The 15,761-nt window shown below is 46.8% G+C and overlaps 1 protein-coding gene across 2 annotated transcripts in view; it reads right to left on the reverse strand.

Moving 5' to 3' along the window:
* Positions 1-715: 715 nt before the first annotated feature.
* epas1b (endothelial PAS domain protein 1b) overlaps positions 716-15,761 on the reverse strand; it is a 30,003-nt gene continuing 14,957 nt past the window's right edge. The window contains exons 4-16 of one of the 2 annotated variants that reach the window (XM_084470570.1): positions 15,660-15,747; positions 14,984-15,102; positions 10,509-10,714; positions 8,479-8,585; positions 6,365-6,512; positions 5,251-5,465; positions 4,930-5,093; positions 3,376-3,489; positions 2,452-2,954; positions 2,115-2,202; positions 1,708-1,795; positions 1,220-1,393; positions 716-1,114 (exon numbers count right to left, since the gene is read on the reverse strand). In XM_084470570.1, the coding sequence (XP_084326696.1) occupies positions 963-1,114; positions 1,220-1,393; positions 1,708-1,795; positions 2,115-2,202; positions 2,452-2,954; positions 3,376-3,489; positions 4,930-5,093; positions 5,251-5,465; positions 6,365-6,512; positions 8,479-8,585; positions 10,509-10,714; positions 14,984-15,102; positions 15,660-15,747 (2,166 nt within the window). In that variant the 3' untranslated portion in view covers positions 716-962. The remainder of the gene's footprint in view (positions 1,115-1,219; positions 1,394-1,707; positions 1,796-2,114; positions 2,203-2,451; positions 2,955-3,375; positions 3,490-4,929; positions 5,094-5,250; positions 5,466-6,364; positions 6,513-8,478; positions 8,586-10,508; positions 10,715-14,983; positions 15,103-15,659; positions 15,748-15,761) is intronic. The other variant, XM_084470571.1, reaches the window with a different exon arrangement.

The following is a 15,761-nucleotide window of genomic DNA, read 5'->3' on the forward strand; positions in this document are numbered from 1 at the left end:
AGAATGCATGCAGATTAAAATTATAGGGGAATGACCAAACCAATACGGTAGGATTGCAAAAATAATAAAAAATTATTATTTGATAAAAAGCACAAACAATGTTGAACACGATAACAAAGTAACAACTATAAGAATGATATAATATGCAGAATTTCTTTCAACAAAGTTGACCCCAAAACAGCTTAACTAATGGTATAATAGAGATAACTATAATGGAATAAGGAAGGAAAAGAAAAAACAAAGGTATTGTGCAATCTATTTGTTTAAGTGACTGTATACAGATGATAATAGTTCGACTGTAACAAAATTAGCGTTTATCAAGAAGTCAAAGTTTGACTCAGATCAGCTTTGTATTTATGGTTTATGTATGTGAATCTGTGTTTTTGTGTGTGTTCCTTAAAACCTTTTACACTTTTCCATGTTTATCTCCAAAGGGGAAAATAGCTCCATAATGAGAGGGAATGGATAGGAACATTTAAAAAATATATTTTTTTGTGCTGCTATTACTGAATAGGTAGTATACTGTCTAGGCTATAGTTAAAAGTATAGCCGAGTGTCATAGAAACTTGAGATATGTTTCACAACTTGGGGTTTGTACACACAACGGATAAAGTTTAGACAGACTTTGGGTACTAATCGTGGGGTTACGTGGTCTTTGAAACCCATCTGCAAATTGTAGACATATGGTGTGTTTCCTTACTAGAATTGTTCCCCCTTTTGGTGTGTGTGTGTGTGTATATGTGTGTGTGTGTGTGTGTGTGTGTGTGTGTGTGTGTGTGTGTGTGTGTGTGTGTGTTGGGGCGGTTGATGGCCTTGCTCCACCACTTCCGTCTCGGATCCACAACACGAGGCGGGTTGTGAGTGGGGATACCATTCAATGGGGAGTTGAGCATGGTACGCCCAAGGCAGTGCCCCAGCACCAGGGTGGCCTGGGGATGGGGTGAGGGCCTGGGGGCACTGCTCTAGGCGGACTGGTCCAGGGCCCTCAGGAGGTCACAGCCCTGGAGGAGGTGGAGGTTTCCCTGCAGTGGGACGTTGACCTCACAGTCGTAGCGTGTCAGCTCGGGCAGGTAGCAGGAGCCCATCGATGGGCCCAGCAGACGACTCACCACACCTGGGGACGGATGGACAGACGTGAAGGGGAAGATCGACGGAGAGAAAGACGGACAGACACTGCACAGAACCACACCTGTAGCCGAGGTAAGAGACGCAGACGTACCCTCTCTTGTGTGGGACGGCAGCCCGTTGTATTCCGTGTAGCTGCACTGCTGGGGGAAGACTTTCTTGGTGGCACCAATTAACCCACTTCCTGGATACTGGAACTCCCTGTGCTGGTGCAGATGGCTGAGTCTCTGGGACATGCTCCCTGGCATCATTCCTCCAATGCCTGGCTCTGACAAAGACAGAACGAAAGGCACGGTTCACAAAGAACAGTTGAACGCAGCAGGAGAGAAACGGTTCTTGTTTTGTTCATTGATCAAGGTGATTACTATTTTTATGGCCAAATAGTTACTATCACTAGTCAACATAAGAATGTGATGGCAGCCAAACAACAAACAAACAAACCTAAACAATTTCAACAGTAATCAGGTTGCTACTCGTGCCTGCCAACGTAAATGCAGCCTAGCCAACGACAACACACACACACACACACACACACACACACACACACACACACACACACACACACACACACACACTAACTACCTGGTCCTGAGCTGTGGGAGCGATCTATGGCAGCACAGCTGTTGCCTCTCATCTTCTTCCATATCATTTCTGACAGATTACTTTCACTCTGAAAAAGATAGAGAGACACACACACACACACACACACACACACACACAAACACACACACACAGCCCCAAGTCAAAACCTGCACGCAAGCACATGTCCGGACAATCACACACATCATTCCTCAGAAACAAACAATACTGTGCATAAAATATTCTGTATGCCGCTACATGGCGTTTGATTTCTGATGTCATATGGTGTCTATTATGTCTGAATAAATTAAAGTAAAGCGCACAATAAACAAGAGCTTTTGTAGTGTTTGTGCGTATGTCTTATTTGCATCCAAAGTGTATCCGGTGTATGGGGTCTGGATTAGACTCACCACCACCATCTGGGTGAAGGGCCGTTTCATGTTGCTGGTTCTGTCCGGACTCATGTCCCTGCAGACCTGTCCAAAGGGTTCCATTGACCTGTGTGCACGCACACACACACACACACACACACACACACACACACACACACACACACACACACACACACACACACACACACACACACACACACACACACACACACACACAGTGATGTGTAAAACACAGCTGCCTTTCTGTGTGCCTTTCACTGGATGAAACACACGTGTGTGTGTCTGTGACTACGAATCATGTGTGGCGGTGGGCGGTTCTCCCGTGTGTTCTTCTCTCCTCCCCTCTGCACCTCACCTTCTCATCAGACCGCTCTTCTGGCAGGTGGGGCGCTCCTCTCCTGACAGGCGCTCCGCAGAGTAGGCCTCCGGCATCCGCTGACTACACTGGTAGGTTAACAGGGGGTCCGGGGGCCACCGGACATTCTGCCTGCCACCCATGGAGGACAGAGGGGTGCTGACCTGGACCTGGTGAGGCGCCGTCCTGGCGTGGTGCTCCATGCAGGAGCCCACTCTGGGGTCCACGGGGCCCTGGGCGTGGGGGGATCCTCTCTTCTCCCCCGGGCCCCAGGGGTAGTGGCCCTCGCTCTTGCCGCCGTGGGCGGACAGAGGCTGGAAGAGGCTGGCGATGGTGCTGAAGCCGTGCTGGGGGCCCGCGTGGGGCCCGGCCAGGGACCCCGCGGCGGAGCCCGGATCCATGGGCTCCAGGTCGGGGACGATGGGGTGCAGCTGGAAGTCCTCCTCCCCATCCATGGGGATGTAGGGAGCCAGGGTCTCCAGGTCCAGGTCACTCAGATCCCCCTGCCAAACCAGGTCATCAATGGGGTTATGGAGTCACTCTGAGACATCTGGTGTTGCATGGTTAATAACCAACCAACCACACGATGGCTGACAGCAGCGCATAAGAGGATGGTGTAGTGTTTGGTCCTTGTTCTCAAGCATGCACAGTGCATGTTTTAACGGTTCAATTATGAATATCAAAGCCAAGACATTCTCTTTTTGAATATTGTTATCTTTCTAACCCAGTTTGATCGTCCATCTCGATTGTTGATGCTTAGTGCGAGACTAAACATGTTTAATAATGTGTGGATTCATACTTGAATTAATGTGCAGGGAAAGCAAAAACATAACAATATTAATAGAAAATTATAATAAGGAAATACAGCTTTTGATTACAATAAATAATCATAATGTGAGAGAGATAGATAAGTGAGAGACTAACCTCTGTGTTCTCAGTCCTGTTGTTATCATCCGTATCCAGAGAGAACAGCTTCTCAGTCAGTTCCACCTTCAAGTCACAGTCCACTGAGCTGTAGTATTCATCAGGGCTGCTGGGCTGGAGGGCAGAGCAGAGGAAGGGTCACGTTAAAGCTGCACTACACAAGTCTCACCACTAGCGGCCTCTAGGGGCTTAAGGTGGAGCTACAGTTATAGCTACATCATTTTCAGACGGTGAGTGGTTTGCTTTTTTGCATTTTTCTCCATGAAATGCAACTCCAAGACCTCAGTGTTTCTGCACGGCTCTGATCATAGAGCTTTTATCAAAGAGGATGAGGCTTTTGAGGACGGGTAGAACCTCGCACAATCTCAGTGGATCCAGTTAATTTGCTTGCTTTCATGGCTGCAGCACACTATGTTCATGTGCCAAATTGGTACATGGCAAAACAGGTATTCTGAGGATTGTGATTCATAACACAGGCCAAAAGTAAATCAAACAACCCTCCCAGGACCGGATGTTTCAAAGGAGAACATTCTGGCTGTAGCACTGTTGTGGAAGACGCTGGTATTTCGACTCCTTCTACTCGTATGTTGCCCTGATCCTATCCAATGACATTTCATGGTCATTTTATGATTTGGTAAAATATTTTTTTAGTTTGTTATAGTTTCTTATACAAAGCTTCTTTAATATACAAACTAATTCATTAATAGTCAATAACAGATTTTCCAATGGTGAACGTTGGGTCAACGTTCATCGTGTATCGGATTTGTTCCTGCTAATAAAGCACCTATGTGCCAGTGCCAGAGGGAAAAGGGAAAAGGAGGGTGATGGTGAATTATGACAAAGCCTCCATTCAAGACCGTCCACCCCCGCTATTCTCATACGCTCTGCCAGAACGACCCACGAGCTACCAATGAACCCAGAAGCAACGTAATGAAACTCTGACTAACGAATCTGTTCCCGTTCCCCCTTGTGCATTCGCTCTCTTTGCTCCTGCCCTGTCTTACCATTAACCCAACTGTGGTATGGTCACTTCCATATTGGAAGTCTGAACACCATTTGTCTTTCTTTTTATCTCTCGGTGTTGAATCGGTGGGCTAGGCATGTGCGTTTCACTGCTTCACCTCCCTCACCTCTCCAGAAGGATAGCCGCTGTATGTATTGTGATGGGAGTCTTACCGTATCTACTGGTTCTCTCTACTGGTGGTTAGGTGATGTGGTTCACCTGGGCATTGTTGGCCTGCAGCCTATTTAAGTGCTGCCACATCAATCTCTCTCTCATTCTTCACTCTTTGGTTTTGTATCTACACCCTACAACACTCCTACCATGTGTCCACGCACCAAACCCCTGCTGATGTATCAGACCTACACAGGTCAAACATAGTTTGGTAGAGTCCTCTCCTGTTTGAACAAACCTTTGGATAACCAGTTGTAGCGTGCGCGGTCTGCCTTTTTTTCTTTTTGTATTTTTGTATTTGTACAGCCCTCCAAAAACTCTATTGGGTATATTATGATAATGCTCCTGGTTGATATTCTTAGTGAACTGAGTGGCAGTACCGTGGAGCAGCTGCTGAGGCTCGGTGTAGCACTGCCAGGAGGCGGCTGCTGGGCGGAGGTGAAGGTGCCCCCCAGGTGAGCCATGTCTCCGGGCCCTGGGGCCGGCGGGCCCATCGGGGCCGCCGGCACCTGGGTATATGCTGGCTCATCAAAGTCAGGGGGACCTATCGCGAGGAAGAAAAAAAACAGAATAAAAATGAATAAAGCAATTTTAAAAGCAGCACGAAATGAAAGGATCACACAAAGGCAAAGAGATTTAAACCCAAGGACAAAATAACACAAATGAATCAATAAAGGTCAAAACAGGCGTTGCCGACGGACCGAAGTCCAGGGGGATGACGGCGTCGCCGGCCGTGGGCGCCAGCTGCAGCAGGTCCTCCGGCTCCTCCTTGAGTTTGGTGAAGAGCGGCTCGGCCCGCTCGCCGGCCCCGGGGGCGGACGCCGCCGCCGCCGCCGCGCTGAAGAAGCTGCTCATGGGCCGCGGCGTGAACTCTGTCTGCTCCACGGAGAACACGGTGGACTCCTCCTCGATGTCACTGCAGCACAGCAGACGGCCCGACCACAGGGGTGAGGCGTGACTCCAAACACAGGTGCATTTGTAAGAACTGCATGGGTGATTCAGTTGCACATCGTCGTGCAAATAAATCACGATGTTCACCTACGGGATGATTGATTACAATAGACCCTGCAAGTAATCAAGGCAGGTCTAGCCGCAATGTTCAATAAAAGTAACAGCAATTGCATGTCGTTTTAATAGTTCTAGTATAAAGGGTTTTCACTGCTGCAAATGCACACATGGTTTGGAAACGATGATAATTCTTTTTGGCGTTTATACATGAAAGTACTGCCACACATGAAGACTAAATTAAGCTAAATTCCCCCTCTCCTGTCCCACCTCTTTCCTTGTCTGGTTTCTGATGAATTGATTTTACACTCACTGGGCAGAAATCCTGAGTCAACAGCTCAAGGAAACCTCAGAAGTTTGGCCAAAGTTAACTTAGCTAATCTTTCTGCATGGAAATTATGTAGGGGGTGAAAAAGCCGGCGTTATGGATTGTAACAACCAACTCCTGCCTTGTAAGCAGAGATTTACAATAGATCCAGTTCTTTTGGTGGCATAAAAGCCTCTTCTTGAGCTCAAATACCACAGCCCATAGTACTGCAGTATCACTGAAAGTGAACACACATTCCTTTTAATAAATGAAAAAAACTAAAAATTAAATAAAAATATAGTTGCAAGCAACCATGACGGGGACCTACAGTATGACGAGTAGGCTTCTCAACTCTACGAGTTTTACAAGCCTGACAAATTGTATAACTTAAGCGCCCAAAAAGTCAGGGTTTTTATTAAATAATAAAAATAATACTAACGAATACAATAGGGTGCCTGTGTTTTTTGTGGGACCCCTAATAAAAATACGATGTCATGCTTTACCTGAGAACATAATTGATGCAGACGATACACTGTGGCTGTGAGTTGCGGCTGTTGTAGATGACGGTTCCCTGGGTCTCCACCCAGACGTAGCCCCCGTGTTTAGCCAGCATGCGGTACTGGCTGCTCACGGCTTGGCCCTTGCTGCACACTGCAGACAGAGACACACCAGAGGGTAGACCCACAATATAACCAGGCAGGCAACAATGGTCCTTAGGACAGCCAGACACGATCAGATAGGAGGAGAACCAGGACATTTGATTATATTTGGGAGATATGGCAGTGAAGGTATACATTTTATTTTATTTGGTAGATATGTTGGTATGAATTATATTTAATGAGGAAGATATAGTGATGTAGAAATAAATACTATTTATTTGGTTTGGTGGTGTAGGTATAAATTATATTTTATTTGGTATGGTGGTAGAGGTATAAATTATATTTTATTTGGTAGATATAGTGGTGTAGGTAAAAATATATATTTTATTTGGTAGATATAGTGGTGTAGGTATAAATTGTAATTTATTTGGTAGATATAGTGGTGTAGGTATAAATTGTATTTTATTTGGTAGATATAGTGGTGTAGGTATAAAGTACATTTTATTGGTTTGGTGATAAAGGTATAAATTATATATTTTTGGTAGATATGGTTGTGTAGGTATAAATTATGTTGTATTCTTTATGGCGGTGAAGGTATAAATTATATTTTATGTGGTAGATATGGTGGTATAGGCATAAATTATATTTAATTTGGAAGATACAGGGATTATATATAAAGTACATTTGGTAGATATGGTGGTATAGGTATAAATCTACCTTGTGTAGCAGTAGCATGATAGTGCAAGTCTGCCTCTGTTCAGCATCATGATCTGACTGATCTCTGTTTTCTAAGGAGATGGCTTTGAAAAAAGGGGTATGAAGCAAAAATAAGCCGGTCCATATGTAAAGTTTGGATGGTGTTGAGTGAAGGTCCTTGATTGAAGCATCCACAAATTATAACGTCTCTATTAGGTCTATCGACCACGGTTAATAACATGAATATCATCAAATCATCATCAAATATCATCAAATAAATAATAATAAAACCAAGACAATCATACCACAAATGAGTGACTACATTTTAGTAAGATCCAAATCCCATGCTGGGGAGCCTTCTAGAATACTCTCTCCTCTTGATATTTTAGCTTTAGGGATTGAAGGATGTTTATGTTGACTTGAGAAGGCAATGTGCTGGCCATGTGCCAAGGTCCAGCACTGGCGTGGGAAAGGGCCGCGGTGGGGTCACCCAGTGCACGTGTGTTTGTGTGTTTGTGTGTGTGTGTGTGTGTGTGTGTGTGTGTGTGTGTGTGTGTGTGTGTGTGCGTTGCATAAAGAACACTTTATATGAGGGGACATGGGTCTGCTGACAAGCATGTAACCACCCCCCCCCCCCCCCACACACACACACACACACACACACTACACACACCCAGTAACATATATTCGCTCCCACAGACAAACCCAGTGCAACTCAATTATGCAGTCATAATCTCCCTGTAATCTTGTTCTCCCACTTTCACAGAGGGCCTCTAATGATATTGAACTGTCGCCATAGACAAAAGCCATGACACTTCAGTCACACACACACACACACACACACACACACACACACACACACACACACACACACACACCTCCATTGATGCTAATGGGGGCCACCTGGATCCTATGTGTTTGAAGTCGCAGATGTGCAGCCCCTATCATGCCATCGTTGGGCACTCTTAATCGAGTGAAAAAACATCTTAATACCATGCACTACACTGTACACACACACGATTGGATCCAGAAACCTACAACACAGTGTGTGCGTGTGTGTGTGTGTGTGTGTGTGTGTGTGCGCTTGTGTGTGTGTGTGTGTGTGTGTGTGTGTGTGTGTGTGTGTGTGTGTGTGTGTGTGTGTGTTTGTGTCTGTGTCTGTGTTTGTGTGCATGAGGGTGGGTGTATGTGTGTGTGTGTGTGTGTTTGTGTGTTTGTGTGCATGAGTGTGGGTCTGTGGGTCTGTCTGTCTGTCTGTCTGTCTGTCTGTCTGTCTGTCTGTCTGTCTGTCTGTCTGCGTGTGTGCGTGTGTGTGTGCTTACGGTTCTGGTGGCTCTTGGTGACGGTGTCTGCGTCCAGGGCGTGGTAGAACTCATAGACAGAACGTCCCAGGAGATCCTCAGGACTGTAGCCCATCAACTCATTCACCCTGTGACACACACACACACACACACACACACACACACACACACACACACACACACACACACACAGTTGCCATTACAATTGCTCTGCTCGAGATAAAACACAAAACGTCTGAAAGGGCAATACAAATCTAGAAGAACATTTATTATTTTCTATATTTTTTTTGCTTCCTCCTGCTTCCTTGATGCTTGCCTTACTTTGTCAGCCACCATTTAGCTTTCCTTCTGGTAAACTTTAACAGGCTTCTTGAAAAACATTTATATTCATCAGGATCCAGAACATGGAGGGGATTGTTCCTGGTTGTGTTTCCATTTCTTTCTTTCATCGTATTGGGTGCTTCGCCAGTAACGGACCTCGCAGGATTAATGTGGTTAATTGGTTACATCAAAACGTACCGGAAAGTATCAAAGTATTCAACCACTTCAACAGACTTTCAAGTATGCTTTAATTGAACCAATAACGTATCGCATAAAATGGACACTACATTCATCGGGTCGATGCTAAAGCATGTAAGCATACACCTTTTCATTCAACTTTCTTGACTTTGTGTTTCTTCTTGTTGATCTATAGGATAATAGTACGAAGCAACCAACTCTTTTATCTGTTCATTCAAATAAATGGGTTTGATTACTAACGGCAACTGTTATACGCTTCTTTTGATAGAAGGAACTGCTGGGAGAAAGGAAAGGATTACAATGAAACATTTCTATCTCTCTTCGTCTGTCTCTCTCTCTCTCCGTCTGTCTGTCTGTTTTTTCTGCCGTCGTATATTCCTGGCCACGTGTATCTTTCTGACGTGACTGTGAAATAAGGCCCACCTCTGATTGTGAAAACAGAGCTACAAGGCTATAGCGCCCCCCCCCCCCCACCCCCTTTCTTTGAAAAGAAAACCCTGATGTTCAAAGAACAGCCTGGTAATAACTCATGTCATAATGGTGATGGTCGTGATTAATGTCTTGCTCTCTCGCTTTCTTTATTTTGGCCTCTCACACGCCAGCCAGGAGGAGAGCGAGCTACATCATGCTCTCTCTCTCTCTACTCCACTTATTGGCTTCTCTTTCTCACTTCTGCTCTTGTTCTTACAACTCACCACCTTTGTGTGTCCACACACACACACACACACGCACGCACGCACGCACGCACGCACGCACGCACGCACGCACGCGCACGCACACACACACACACACACACACACACACTACACTTCCCCCTGCCTGTGTCTCTATCAGCCTTTGTTCAGCCTTCTCTAATGTCCACTGCTCACAACAGACCCTCTACCGGTTCTGACCGCTTCTCAGAGAATCTTCCTCTCCCCTGGGTTCCCCTCTCCTTTCCTCTCTTTCTAACACATCTTCCTTCTCTGCGGCCGGAGGTCTGAGTCCCTAATGGCTCTCTCTCCCGCTCTGCATTCATGCAGACACAAGTGGCTCCCCTGCACTTATCTCATTCGGGTAATTAGAGAAGATTTGTGCACAAAAGGCCAGGTCGAAAAAAGCCTTTTGTTCCCGATGATTTATCCGGGAAAAAACATATTGTATCTATGCAAGTCTTGCGTCACTAATTAGGGTATTCGTGACACACGCCCTACATGTGTGTATGTAGGTAGATATGGTATGTATGTATGTATGTATGTATGTATGAACATATTGGCTGGTGTGTGTGTGTGTGTGTGTGTGTGTGTGTGTGTGTGTGTGTGTGTTACGTAACTTACGTAAAAAGGTTCACGTAAGGGCCCCCGCATTAAAGCCTTATTTACATGTCACCTCTCTTTGTATCTTCTCTCCTCCTACATTGCTTCCTAATCCAAACAGGTCGCAGTCAGCAGTCACTCTGTCTGTCTGTCCGTCCGTCCGTCTGCGTCCGCCAACAATCAGCTCAACGACACGCGCCTACAGGTGGCGGCGGGGGTTGCCGGCGGCGGTCCTACCTGTCGTCGCAGTAGGTGAACTTCATGTCCATGCCGTGTCTGCTGAGGAAGGTCTTGCTGTCCAGGGGCGTGTCCATGTTGGAGGGGTGGGGGATGGGCTCGCACATCAACACGGCACACGTGAGCGGCGGCTCCTTGTAGCCGCAGAGCACGGAGCGGGGAGGGCAGCTGCTGATCATCTTGACGTGGCCCATGCAGTGCAGCACCTGGGGGGTGGGGGGGGGATCCGGGGATGGGTCAGCGCAAAGGGGGTCCCAACTTTTTTTTTTGTTCCAAGGACCGGCGTATTCATAGTTCACCGGTGGTCGATTTGAATGCCTCCATTTTAAGATGCATCATTTTTTAAACAAAGAATGTGGCTGTTTGTAAAGATGGTTTACTTGTCAGCTTCACAACGACTACAGCAACAGCAATGACACGCTTCAGTCTCAGGCTCCCTTCAACAATGCAATAATGTAAAAACTTTATGAGAGAAACACAAGAAAAGTCACCTGAGACTTACATAAACACAAAAATACTTTAGCATTTACAGTGCTAAATTGACAGTGGTTTGGTTGCATATTGATCGATTTTATGTCTATGTGTTGGAGGTAATAACATGACTCGTACAGCCATAAGTTATAAATTAAGACAAACTATCATTTTTATTATTTTTATTATTTTATTCGTATTTTCTGGAAATATTTCAAGGCCCGGTACTAACGGAATCACTGTGTTAGAGTTCACGTATCCGCCGTCCGCAGTACCCTCCCTTGAGGACTTAAAGGTCCCATGTTGTACCAACAGGTTGGATGGTGACCAGCCATTCACAGCTAGTTGTGAATGGCTATGAGTTATGACCATAACTATGAATCTATGAGACCGAACGATGACCGTCACCACGGTCTTACTACGAATGATGCCAATCAGCTACTTGTCACGATACCCTTATATCAAAATTGTCACCTGTGACTGATTGGAGGCAGGTCCTGCCACATAAAGCAGATGCAAGGACAAGGCTCTTCCTCCTTGCCTGGAACGCTTTGGTTTGTTCCGAGCGACAAAGGAGGGTGACAGTCATCGCGTGGTCTCATAGATCCATAGTTATGGTCATAACTTACAATCTATTTCGACCTCTCTCTGACCTTCACCACGGTCTTACTACGGATGACTAGTACTAGAAGTGTCGTGAGGAACCGAGGATCCCCCTTCACACTTCACACGTCTGTTTGGCAGCCGTCATGAGAACAGTGGCGCCGACCGCGGTGGATGTCACATTGATTCTATAAAACCTGACGAAAGTACATGGAGTACTCCAGGATGCTGCCGCACAAATGTCAGCAAGAGCAACCCCTTTCAAAGCTGCCCATGAGGTGGCCATGCTTTGTGTGGAGTGAGCCACCAGGCCCTCAGGAACTGGGAAACCCCTCCCGGCATAAGCTTGGGCAATAGTGTCCACTAACCAGTGGGACACACGCTGTTTCGAGACTGGGTGACCCAACTGCCTAGCTCCATAGCATACAAAAAGCTGAGTGTGGTCACGTCTCAGCTGCTGTGTACGATCCACATAGGCCCTCAAAGCCCTGACTGGGCATGATGTGTGAAGAGCCACCCCTGCCTGACAGGCTGGCTCAGGGTGAAATGCCTCCAGATCTATAGCCCTATTAATTGACTGAGGGTTTAGTACTTTGGGGAGGAAGAATGGATTCGGCCAAAGCGACACTGCTGCATCTTCAGGCTTCCACTTCATGCACTCAGTACTCACAGAGAGTGCGTGCAGCTCGCTCACCCTCTTGGTAGAGCACAACGCCAGTAAAAACACTGACTTCTGTGTTAAAAACTTAAGATCAGCTTGCCCCAACGGCTCCTATGGGGCTGTGGTCAAAGACCTCAATACCAAGGGAAGGTCCCAAGATGGGGCCCTCAAACACCTGCCTGGATGTAGACGGTTTTCACCTTTTAAAAATTGTGACACCATACGGTGTTTCCCGATAGACAGGCCCCCTATCAAATCATGGAATGCAGAGATCGCGGGTGCATAAACCCTTAAGGTGCTGGCTGCCCTCCTAGTGTCCAAGAGAGACTGGAGGAAATGGAGTACCACTCCCACTGGGCAGGTCTTTGGGTCAATACCCCTGTCTTTACACCATAAAGAGAATAACCTCCATCTCTGCTGGTAATTTCCCCGAGTGGAGGGTGCTCTAGCATTACTTATGGTCTCCAACACAGCCTCACTCAACCTTTGAGGCAGGGGCTAAGGAGGGGCCAGGCCCACAGCTGCAGGACAGCTGGCCTGGGATGCCAAAATTGACCCCCCACTTGAGAGAGAAGGTCTGCCCTGACTGGCAGAGGCCAGGGTTGGCCATGAACAAGGCGCAGGAGAGCTGGAAACCAATGTCTTGCTGGCCAGCATGGAGCCACTAACAGCACTCGGTAGGAGCCCTGGCGTATTCTCGCCAGTACCAGTGGAATCAAGGGTATTGGAGGAAAAGCGTACAATATTCCTCCCGACCACTCGTGAGACAGTGCATCCAGACCTAGCGGGCCGCACGGATAGCTCAGGAAGAACCAGAGTCCCTGGGCGATCTTGAGGCAACGGCGAGATCTTGTGCCCCCCTGGTGATTGACGTGATAGACGGCTGAGCGATTGTCCATACGTACTAGCACATGCTTGCCCTGTATAAAGGGAAGAAGTGCTCTCAGGCCAAGGTGTATTGCTCTGAGCTGGACATTGATGTGTTCTTTGTCCCACGGGTGTTCCCAACGGCCTCTCACCGTCCGACCCTCCCAGACTGCTTCTCTGAGAGAGTTCAGGCAGAGTCCCAAAAAGGACGTTTCCTGCCTTGGATTCAGGTCGCTCTTTTTCGAGTTGACCTGGAAGCCGAGAGACTGAATGTGGGACAGTACTGACTCTGTATCCTCCACAACCTGCTGGCGGGATGGGGCACATACGAGCCAGTCGTCGAGGTAGGGCATAATCCTTAAACCCCTCCTCTGAAGGGGTGCCAAGGCAGCCGCCACTACCCTGGTGAACGCCCTCGGGGACAGGGAGAGGCCGAACGGAAGGACCTGAAATTGATAGACTTGTCCCTGAAAGGCGAAACGGAGGAACGGCTGATGTTCTTGACAAATTGGGACGTGGAAGTACGCATCTTTTAAATCTATCGTAGTGAACCACTCGCCCGGCTCTATTGACTCTAGGATGTGCCTTGTCTGGAGCATTTTGAAGGTCAGGGTTTTCAAGTGTGCGTTCAAGTGGAGCAGGTCTAAAATGGGGCGTAGCCCACCGTCCTTTTTGGGGACCAGGAAATATATTGAATAAAAGCCAGCTTGCTGTTCGCTGGTGCTCACCCTTGTTATGGCGCCTTTCTGCAGTAGTGTCGCCACTTCTTCTGCTAAAATGTTTGCATGGACTGGGTCCTTGACTGTGGTCGGATGGAACCCCGAAAAGTGGGGGTCTTCACGGTGGAACAGAAATTAATGACTGCACCTGGCAGCCACGCCCATTGGAGTTATCTTAATAAACAAAGTAACTATTTCACAAACCCAGCACAACTCACGCGAACGTGGGTGGGGTTTTCACGGGCGGAACAGAAATTAACGACCGCACCTTGCAGTCATGCTCATTGGAATTATCTTAATAAACAAATGAAATTTATCACGCACAAGCCCAGCACAATTCACGCGAACATGGGTGGGGAAACTATTTAACAAACAAACCCAGCACAATTCACGCGGACGTGTGTGGGGGTTTCACGGCACAACCCGACTGCTGCTGCAGAGGGGAGTCAGCCTATCAGCCTGTGTTTTTAGTGTTTAACTTCAGAGCCTATGAAAATCAAAATATACAAAGCATTCAAAACAGGGTAGAAACGTTCTGTCCCTCTGCTTCGTTCTCGTTCACCAGTACTTTTCTCCTGCACACACAAGCAAGGTTGGTTAACCAGGGAAAAAATAGCGATTAACGTGATGGATTGTAGATTTCCCAAGTTTCAAACTTACCGGGTCTCACGAAAAACCGAAGCGAGAAGGCAAAAGAGGAAGAGCCATGTCCTTGCATCCGCTTTATGCGGCAGGACCTGCCTCCAATCAGTCACAGGTGACAATTTTGATATAAGGGTCTCGCGACAAGTAGCTGAATGGCCGATCATTCGCAGTAAGACCGTGGTGATGGTGAGAGATAGGTCGAAATAGATCAGACTTTCCACCCAGATGTATGATGGATCAGTCTACCAGTTGGTTCATTCCACTGGCTCAGCTGGACCCTCCACACCAGACCTGGGGCAGCTGTGGGACCTTGCCTTTCTGACGGGCTTATGCCAAAGTTTTGTTCTCTCTTTTGTTCTCGTCACTATTTGACATAAACCCCTTATGCTCAAGAGAAATCGTTAAAGTCCATCAGTTCTGACTATTATTCAGTATTCTCTGATATGTGACAGCCCATGTGTTTCTACAGGTCATTCTTACATTTACTGTGTGTGTGTGTGTGTCCTCACCTTCCAGCTGGCAGACTTCAGGTTGACGGTGCGTCCCCGGTTGGTCACGGTACATTTCATCCGCATGAAAAAATCTCGTTCGGTGCTCAGTTCTTTACCTTTCTTCCCAAATCCACTTCCTACAAACAAAAGTATAAAAGTATATATTGTATAACAGGAATAGATCAAAGGAAAGCATACGTTTCACAGGACTTAATCCTACGAACAGATACTGTATGACTTACCGAGCAGCAAGGAGGGACTCACAACAATGGTCTTTCTTATTTTAACTTGAATGCAGGTAGGGTCAATACAGGCCTGAGACGGATATTTTGATTTCTTTGGTAATAGCATTTAGGGATGGGACGGGTCTAGTAAAGAATCTGAACTAGTTAAATTTCTCACACATTCCTCACAGATTTCACTCAAAAAGCCATCTGCAGAAAATACCTTCAAATAAAGTTAATGGCGGAAAAAAGGTTTTGCGAGTTTTCTCTACTGCAGGGAGATCTCGTCTCGCATCTGAGAATGTGGAGAGATTGAGGGGGTGATTATGGTATGTGGGTGTGCGTTCTTCAATACATCCATGTTTTGGAGAATTTTTTTTTTCGTTTTTGAGGTTTTTGTTATGTTTTTTATGAAGTTCTGAGCCAGAAAAGGCAAACAGTTAATTTGAGACTGGACTGTGTGGACTCACCAGCCGTCTTCAGGCTCAAGTTGTCTCGGATCTCCTCGTGATCACAAGGGTGGGTGAAATCAAAGATACTGTGACCAGTTAGCTCCACCTGCATGCACGCAT

The sequence above is a fragment of the Micromesistius poutassou genome, assembly GCF_964030765.1.
Source record: "Micromesistius poutassou genome assembly, chromosome: 7".
NCBI lineage: Eukaryota > Metazoa > Chordata > Actinopteri > Gadiformes > Gadidae > Micromesistius > Micromesistius poutassou.